General features: G+C 37.1%; 1 protein-coding gene across 8 annotated transcripts; it reads right to left on the bottom strand.

Annotated features, from left to right (window-relative positions):
• Nucleotides 1-4,949: 4,949 nt before the first annotated feature.
• On the bottom strand, nt 4,950-8,435 carry LOC107826517 (SHUGOSHIN 2). 8 transcript variants are annotated; one of them, XM_016653506.2, is made up of 13 exons: nt 8,297-8,435; nt 8,005-8,182; nt 7,853-7,890; nt 7,024-7,132; nt 6,903-6,926; nt 6,744-6,812; nt 6,618-6,659; nt 6,451-6,547; nt 6,306-6,357; nt 6,128-6,197; nt 5,728-5,824; nt 5,582-5,633; nt 4,950-5,477 (listed from the first exon to the last, which is right to left on the bottom strand). In XM_016653506.2, exons 2-13 carry the CDS (start codon nt 8,146-8,148, stop codon nt 5,189-5,191), a joined length of 1,083 nt encoding a protein of 360 aa, XP_016508992.1. In that variant the 5' UTR covers nt 8,149-8,182; nt 8,297-8,435; the 3' UTR covers nt 4,950-5,188. The 8 variants fall into 8 exon arrangements, with proteins under 8 accessions (XP_016508992.1, XP_016508993.1, XP_016508991.1 ...); XM_016653507.2 differs by having other exon boundaries at nt 8,005-8,178; XM_016653505.2 differs by having other exon boundaries at nt 8,005-8,185; nt 8,297-8,434.
• Nucleotides 8,436-9,320: the final 885 nt, after the last annotated feature.

Here is a 9,320-nt window from a genome sequence, read left to right as displayed (position 1 = left end):
AGAGCTTGTGGGATGAGCTTGATGCTCTTAACACTTTTTCAGCTTGTATCTGTGACTATGATTGTAGAGCTAAAATAAAGAACCATAAAGCTCATCAAGATGAAAGGTTGTTGCAGTCTCTTATGGGGTTAAATGAGTGCTTCATAGGAGTAAGAAGTAACATACTGTTATCTTCTCCTCTGCACACCATTGGACAGGCATACTCCTTAGTGATCCAAGATGAAAAGCAGAGGGAGATTCATGCAACCCCTACTTATCCAGGAGAATCTACTTCTTTCATTGCTGCTAATCAGTGAGGAAGGGGGAAGATACACAATGAACACAGAGGTCAAAAAGGTATGCTTGATTCTAAAAAGGTTTCAACCATTTGTGCCTACTGTAAGAAGCCAGGACATACCATAGACAAGTGTTATAGGATCCATGATTTTCCAACAGATTTTAAGTTTACAAGACAGAAGAAGTTCCAAGGTCCAATACAAGCGAACAATTCTCTTAATGCAGTTGATGAAAGTGAACAGGTAATTAGTGTTTTAGAGACAAAATCACTCTCCTAAGAAAATGTAGCTCAGCTACTCCAGCTCCTTCAACAAGTTAAGCTTGGACAACAGGTGGCAAGAACTTCTTCTGATGCTTTTGCAAATGCTAATTGTGCTAGTATACCTTCCTTCTTTAATTCTCCTGCTTGTTTCATTAAAATCAGTAGTCAGTCTTGGATATAAGACAGTGGAACCTCAGAACATATGACCTACAACAGAAAATTTTTCTATGTCCTTAAACCTTTAATCAAGCCTAGAATTGTTAACTTGCCAAATTCTCAAAAGGTTCTGGCAACTAACTATGGTTCAATCATTATGTTTTCTAATCTAATACTTCAAAATGTTCTCTATATTCTATCTTTCAAATATAATCTTTTATTTGTTCACAAGTTATGTAAACAGTTAAAATATCCACTCTATTTTATTTTTTCTTCATGTTTTCTGTAAGGCCCTTCACTGAAGAACCCTCTGGAGATTGGTAAGGAGAAGGCATGACTCTACATCCTTCAATCAAGGCCAACAACAGCCATTCCCAGAATTTTATCCAAGTCTAGCAATAGTTTTCTTTCTAGCCGGAAGCTTAATCTAGGACAATATGTATCTATTTTACATTCCTATTTTAGTTCTATTTTCAATGTTAAAGATAAGCTATGGTACTATAGATTAGGCCATATGCTTTTTAGTAATATGAGAAAACATTTATGATATTCCTATTTTTGTTTCATCCAAGTCTTATACTCCTTGTGTTGTTTGTCCTATGGCAAGACAATCAAGACTCCCATTTTCCACAAGCAGCATTAACACAAAGCACATTTTTGAATTAATTCATATTGATACATGGGGCCCTTATAATAAACCTACTTATGATGGCTTTAAATATTTCCTAACTATTGTGGATGACTATAGTAGAGGTACATGGACCTACTTATTGAGCAACAAATCAAATGTCTTTTCAATCTTAAAATCATTCTTGGCGTAGAAAGGCAGTTTCATACAAAGGTTAAGGCCATTAGATTAGATAATGCCTTTGAGTTAGGAAGTGGGACTGCCCAGTCAGATTTTTTTCTTTCCCAAGGAATTATACATCAGACTGCTTGTATTGCCTCTCCACAATAAAATGGAGTTGTGGAGAGAAAACACAAGCATTTGTTGGAGACTTCTAGAGCTCTACTCTTTCAGTCCAATTTACCTATTTCTTACTAAGGTGAATGTCTTTTAACAACAACTTATCTCATTAATAGGTTTCCCTCAAGAGTTCTTCATTTTAAAACACCTTATGAGGTTCTTTTTCATTCTAGACCAGATTACACAAAGTTAAAATGTTTTGGATGTCTGTGTTTTGTCTCTACTCCTTCCATCCATAGAACAAAGTTTCAACCTAGGGCCATACCATGTGTATTTCTGGGTATCCACAAGGTAAAAGAGGTTACAAATTCCTGAACCTCAAAACTTTGAAGCCTTTTATCTCTAGAGATGTTGTTTTTCATGAGGAAGTTTATCCCTTCTCTTCTAAACTACCTCAACATTCTCCAGATTCTTTCCTGCCTCTCTCACCTTTACCTAATTCCACCAGTGGTGTTCTTGACTCAATCCCAGAAAATCACCAGCTAATGATAATGCAACCCCCTTTCTCCTACCTACATCTCTCACCCTACATCTCCTTCTCCCATTCTTTTATCTCATATTACTGCTCCCTCACTCACACCTTCCCAACTTCAGCATTCTCATGTTCCCACTGCCTCACCTTCTACATCTGAACCTATGATAAACAATTTGATTAGAAAGTCATCTAGACCTCATAACCCTCTAGTTTTCTCAAAGATAACATTTGTAATGCTATTCAACTTACAGATGTTAGCACTGCCTGTTTTCTCTCCCCTATTACACCTCCTAGTTTTCCTTTCTCTGGGCTCTCTACCTCAAATCAGACTTTACTCAATTCCCTGTCTAATATTCAAGAACCTATCAGTTATAGTCAAGCAGCACATCACCCAGGTTGGCAGGAAGCCATGGCTAAGGAAATTGAAGCCCTTGAACAGAATCAAACCTGGGAAGTAGTGAAACTACCCCTGGTAGAAAAGCACTACCTTGCAAATGGGTGTATAAGGTGAAACAACATTCTGATGGTAGTGTGGAAAGACTAAAGGCTCGTCTAGTAGTAAGAGGAGATATTCAAAGGGAAGGAGTGGATTTTACTGAAACATTTTCACCTGTGGTGAAAATGACTACAATTAGATGCATTCTTGCTATAGCTGTGAAGAGGGGTTGGGGAATCTTTCAATTAGATGTGAACAACGCCTTTTTACATGGTGATCTTAATGAAGAGGTTTATATGAAGTTTCCTATTGGTTTTTCACCATCTTCTCCTACTCAAGTTTGCCATTTGAAGAAATCACTTTATGGTTTACATCAAGCTTCACATCAATGGTATGCTAAGTTAACGGCAGCTCTAAATTTTAAAGAGTATTCACACCCATTGAATGACTACTCCCTATTTTTTAAGAAGATGGATTCCCCAATATCCATAGTTGCAGTCTACGTGGATGTCATTGTACTCACATGAAATAATGCTGAAGAACTACATGCTTTAAAGATATTTTTAAACCAAGAGTTCAAAATCAAAGACTTAGGGACCTTACATTATTTTTTGGGCATGGAAATACTGCGAGAATCTGCTGGTCTGATCCTGTCCCAGCGTAAATTTGCCCTGGACCTCCTCACTAAGTTTGATGTCTTACACAAAACTCCTGTTTCCTGCCCACTTGATCCAACTATCAGACTCTTGTCCAACACTGGTGATCCTCTACCAGATCCAACCTTGTATCGTCATTTATTGGGTAAGTTAAACTACTTAACCCATACAAGGCCTGATCTCTCCTTTACGGTACAGCACCTCAGTCAATATATGCAGGATCCCGGCAACCTCATATGCATGCCGCTCTTCGTGTCCTTCGATATTTGCTCAAGGACCCTGGTCTTGGGTTGTTTATGTCTTCATCACCCTCTTTTCAGCTGCTTGCTTTTTGTGATTCCGACTAGGGTACTTGTCCTGAATCCCGTAAATCTGTTAGTGGTTTTTACATTTCCCTTGGAGGTTCTCCCGTCTCCTGGAAGTCCAAGAAACAGACTTCCATCGCCCTAAGCTCTGCTGAAGCTGAGTATCGCTCAATGAGGGGAGTAGTTGCCGAGCTCACATGGCTAGTGCGTCTTTTTAAGGACCTGGCTGTTCCAATTTCTCTCCCTGTTCCTTTGCACTCTGATAGCCAAGCAGCTATCCACATCGCGAAAAACCTCGTGTTTCATGAGAGAACGAAACATGTGGGGATCGATTGCCACTTTGTTCGTCAACAATTCCTTGCAAGTCTAATTTCTCTGTCTTTTGTTCGATCCTCTTCTCAGTTGGCAGATCTCTTCACCAAGTCTCTCACAGGGCTGCTTCACCATAGACTTTTGGGCAAGTTGGGTGTTCTTGCATCCCCTTCCAACTTGAGGAGGGGTGTTGGAGATGAAGGCATCTCAGATTCGTCTATGGTGTTTGATAGAGAAAAGGGTTTGGTTTGAGTATAAGGTTTGGTACATTTTAGGTTGTCTGTAAATGACAGCAGTATGTCTTGTTTTGTTCGCCTAAGGATCCAGATATGGGCTGCTCAACATTGGCCCTCTTTAGTTTTTTGGGCCTCCTTATCCGTCTGCCCAATATCCAGTCCAATAGAAGAGAATAGAAGAAAGACAACAGCTAAAAATTTTATTTTTTGTTTGTTATAGACTAGCCAATACAATAAGGACACATAGGATAGTTAGTTATGCACAAATTCTTTTCATTTTGTATTTATACACAGTCCCTGTACAGCAAAATCAGATTGAATATACAGAAGGAAAATTCTCTAAAATTGTTCTTCTATTTCATCAATGCTATCAAAAATCGACTACGACTAAACTTTAGCTAACTAGCAGCAGTATTTAATCTATCTGCGAAACCACTTAAAGTTAACAAGGCATCAACATGAAACACGGTTTTGGGTACTTTACGAGAAGATAATGGATCACGATGACATATATGAGCAGCTGCTGCTGCTGCATGTGAGTTAATTTTGTAGTTTCCTTTGTTACCTGTGCGCTCATTCATACAACAAGATACAACTTACAAACAGACAATGAGGTTAGCCGACTTTTTAGAATCTACAACTTCATATATTGACCTTTGACATAACTCAAGAGAACCACGGGTCAAATTGCTAGCGAAAGTCCTAAATTTCTTTTACAGCAAATCTTGATCCGAGGCAGAGCAAAGTCAAAACACGAACTTAATTATAGCCAAGAAATTGGCTGGATAAATTGAATGATATCAACAGATTTTAACAGACATTTTTTGTCACAGTATGATCATATGAAGAAGCAAGTAGCTCAAACTAATTTCCAGTAATCAATCACAGTAAAAGATGCATTTAATCAGAATTTACAGCAGGCAAGACCTTGATTAAGAACATTTACTCAGGAAACATGCATGTACATGTTTGCCAGGAGAGTGAAAATCGGAGAAGACCTCGAGTCGGAGAAAAAGTGCAGCAAAAATTACACTAGACAACCCAACAAAAGATGCCGTTCAGCACTAGCTCCTACAGTAAATAGGTCAGAACAAAGATGATGGTAGTTCATACTGGTCTGCGCATTTTTATGTTTAAAGGAATTTCCTTGTAAGACTGGATCTTCTTAGCTGCATTTCTTAATGGTCTACTCAGAGACAATCTTCCAAACTCTGTAGATGCAAACCTCAATGCAGGATTACTTTCGACGTCATCAGGCGACATAGAAAAGGAGGCTGAGCCATTTGGCTGGACTAGATTAACCATTGGTGGGCATTTGTCTTCAACCTCAAAATAATCTTTATCGTGCTTTGGTTCTTCAGGTTTAGATCGAGCAGATTGCCTTCTTAAACAGGGTCTGCAAAGATAGCACAAAGTCATTATGAGCAATTCTCTTAACATTATTTAGAATCTTTAACATCACAGAAATCGGCAAATTCTACAAGATCAAAGTAGACTAACCTTTTATTTTCAGCCTTATCCTGGGGCTGAACTTGTTTAGAAGAGCCCAAACCTACATGTCACAAGGAAAGAATGATAAACAAAAGCAAGAAGTTTAGGCCCTTGTTAACAGCGAAGATTATAGAATAATTGGATATTATACTCACACTTTGACTGAGGCCTCCTTTTGATATTTGCAGGTTTATCGTTATCTCCAATTCCCAAAGAAGAATCCCCTGCCTCTTCACACTTGATTGGTTCCACCTTCAAACAGCAAAAGAGTAAATTACCACTAGATCCATAACAGTTATCTAGTACACAAAAATTTGTCTATGCACCTCATTATTCAACTGCAGCACATTTTTTGTTTTACTATCTCCTGATTAAAAAGAATACTCCAGTCAAAAGTGAAAGAGAAAACAACTTAGGCCTACTCGGAGACGAACTTCCAAACTCTTTAGATTCAAACCACAATGCAGGATTGCTTTCTAAGTCACTAGATGATATACAAAAGAAAGTTGAACCATTGCTGAACTAGATTAAACATTGGTGCCATTTGTCGTCTACCTCAAAATCATTTTCATCATGTTTCATTGCTTCAGGTTTAAACCGAGCAGATTGCCTTCTTACACAGGGTCTGCAAAGACAGCATAAAGTCATTATTATGAACAATTTTCTTAGAATATTTAGAATCTTTAACATCATAAAATTGATGTCACATTCTACAAGTTCAAAGTAGACTGGCCTTTTATTTTCAGCATTGTCCTGGGCTTGAACTTGTTTAGAAGAGCCCAAACCTAAATGTCACAAGGAAAGAATGAAAAACAAAAGCAAGAATTTTAGGCTTTTCTTAACAGCAATATCACCTGATATCCAGATATTACACTCACTCTTTGACTGAAGCCTCCTTTTAATATTTGCAGGTTTATCATTATCTCCATTTCCCAAAGAGGAATCCCCTGCCTCTTCACACTTGATGGGATCCACCTTCAAAAAGTGACAGCAAAGAGAAAATTACCACTAGTTCCATAACAGTACAAAAAAATTGTCTATGCACCTCATCATTCAACTGCTGGCACATTTTTTGTTTTTCTATCTCCTGATTAAAAAGAAAACTCAATCAAAAGTGAAAGGAAAAACAACTTAAACAACAACAGATTTGAGTAAGCTAAACCTGACTAACCTCTGCTTCAAGCCTTTTAGCTTTAAGTACGCCATTTGTACATCCTAGCTCATGTTGTAATGTTTTGAGCTGTTCAATAAGTAGCACTTACATTAGCTCAAGGAGAAAATCACCAATCCGATCTTATAAGTAAAGCTGGTGTGGCATTCAAGTGCGTACCCTATCTTTAGCTGAATTTAATTCCTGAGAAAAATGCAAAAAGCAACAGTTTTTGTAACTAAACAGGAAAGTAGATGGTCTTAAAACTTAACTAGCTTGATTATGAGAAAGGAAAACAAACCGCAAGCATTTGACTGTTTGATTGCGCAAGTTGATGGTTCTGTTGCTGCATTTTCTGCAGATTAACTCTCATCTTCTGTATCTCAGCTCCAGTTAATTCAATTATTTTGCTATTGAGAACACGAATCAAGGAACAGTCTCACAAGAACAAAAGTGATAATACAAATGCTAACCGAGAAAGGTACCTATTATCATTCAACTAAATCAACTACGCCTTTAATCCCAAACAAATTGGAAACAACTATGTGAATTCTCAATATCCATTCTGCTATAATTGGGCTCAATTAGTTCGAAGAACCTCTTATCCATCAGCACTACATCCAATTACCAATCGAGCTTGTGTCTAGGAGAGCATGTTTTGATAGACTCAATGTTTAGAAGATTCAACATATTAAGACTATCTTTACACTAACCATAAATTTACCGCAATCCTCCTTTTATTGTGGATTTTATATTGCCTATGTGAAACTCACATAGGTGTAGTTAAGGCCACCTACAAACAGAGACGGATAGGGGCGGATTTAGCTTGTAACCTATGGGTTCACGTGAACTCATTAACTTTTGCCCTTGCCTGTTTATGTATTAATAAATCCACAAAATATCTATAAATATTTTACTGCGAATGCAGTTATCATTGAGTAGATCCACCTCTGGAGACTGTCAAACCTCTCAGCGCGGTATACACAGAAACACACAGACAAACACACACACACAAAAACAAAAAACAAAAAAAAACTACACCCTTTCCACCCATTGGCTCCAAGTTCTGGATATGCCTCTATCTATAAAAACTTATAAGCAAATGCAATTCCTTTACAAATAAAGGATACGTCCTATCAGCTAACATCTTCAGCAATTCAATATTCTCCTGCAAAAATAATTCCCAAAAAGGGCCAAATCAGGCTGAACTTAAAAAAAGTCATTTCTTAACAAAATATACCAGTATACCACTATAAAAACAAAACAAAAACAGAGAATTTACCTTCTTGAGCATGTCTATGTACTCTTTTGGACCAATTGAGATATGTTGTGACTTGTCATTTTGGCTACCCAATCTCATCTCTTGTGGTATGTTGCTAATATCAGCTAGCTTTTTCCTCGGTGCACTCCCCAACGTAGCCTTCATTTTTGCTTTTTCACTGAATGCTCGAAAACCCTAGCTTCTTCGGAAGAAACAATTCGTAATTTACCATAAATAATCATTTCGTAAAAAGGAATTAGGGTTTTATGTCGAATTCTAGAGAGAGAATGAGAGAGAGAGAGAGAGAACTTACAGCTCGATCTCGCCGGAGGAGAAGGTGAGGAGCAAAACGGCGGAGGAGGAGTTCGCCGGAGAGGTGCAAAGCGGTGGAAAATGACGGGGGATAATTTTGTAAATCGGGCCGAAAATCAATTCGATTTTAAGTGCTGTTGTTTTTGCATACAGTGCGTTGTCCCGCTAAAAGACACGGATCTCCAAATTTGAATTATGGTGCCATGTATAACGTGCTTATTTGGTCGTCCACATTTAACCTATACTTATTTTTTCTTAAATTTTAATTTATACCCATTTTTTAAACAATTTCAGCCTCTTTTCCCCTCCTCCTTCTCCTCCTTCGTTTTCTTCTTCTTTTTTTTTTTTTTTTCTGCTGCTGTTGAAAAAGCTATATTACTTGTATAATTAGTAAACCCCCCACCCAAATATATATAAAAGAAAAAGAGAAGATTATGAAGTACTGGATTTCTAGAGATAATAAAATAGTAAGAGTTGTTCAAATGTAATGCTCAGACGATAAACAGAAATTATAATTCCCAACATAGGAGAAGATTATAGCAGTATGATGGTTTGATCTCTCAAAGCACTGATCGACTATGTTATACATATAATCTACAACAATTTAGAAAAAAATTAACAAAAGCAAGTTTTGAAAAAGTTTTATAACAAAACTAATGAATCCAAGATAAAAAAAATTCAGCTTTTAGTGCTGAAGTTTTTACAAATGAACTAAATAACTTCAGCATCGTCTGCTGAAGTTTTTGAAAAAGCTTATCCATGATAAAAAAAAACTTCAGCTTATTTAGTGCTGAAGTTTTTATAAATGAACTAAATAACTTCAGCATCTTCTGCTGAGTTTTTGAAAAAGCTTAATGACAAAACTAATGAATCCAGGACAAAAAAATTCCAGCTTATTTAGTGCAATTACAAACAAAAACTTCAGCAAATAGAGAACAAAACTTCAGTTACTATGCTTAAGTTCAGCAATTACAAATAAAAACTTCAGCAAATAGAGAACAAAATTTCAGCTACTATGCTTAAGT

The sequence above is a fragment of the Nicotiana tabacum genome, chromosome 11, assembly GCF_000715075.1.
Source record: "Nicotiana tabacum cultivar K326 chromosome 11, ASM71507v2, whole genome shotgun sequence".
Lineage (NCBI taxonomy): Eukaryota > Viridiplantae > Streptophyta > Magnoliopsida > Solanales > Solanaceae > Nicotiana > Nicotiana tabacum.
This window is presented reverse-complemented; position numbering and strand designations above follow the sequence as displayed.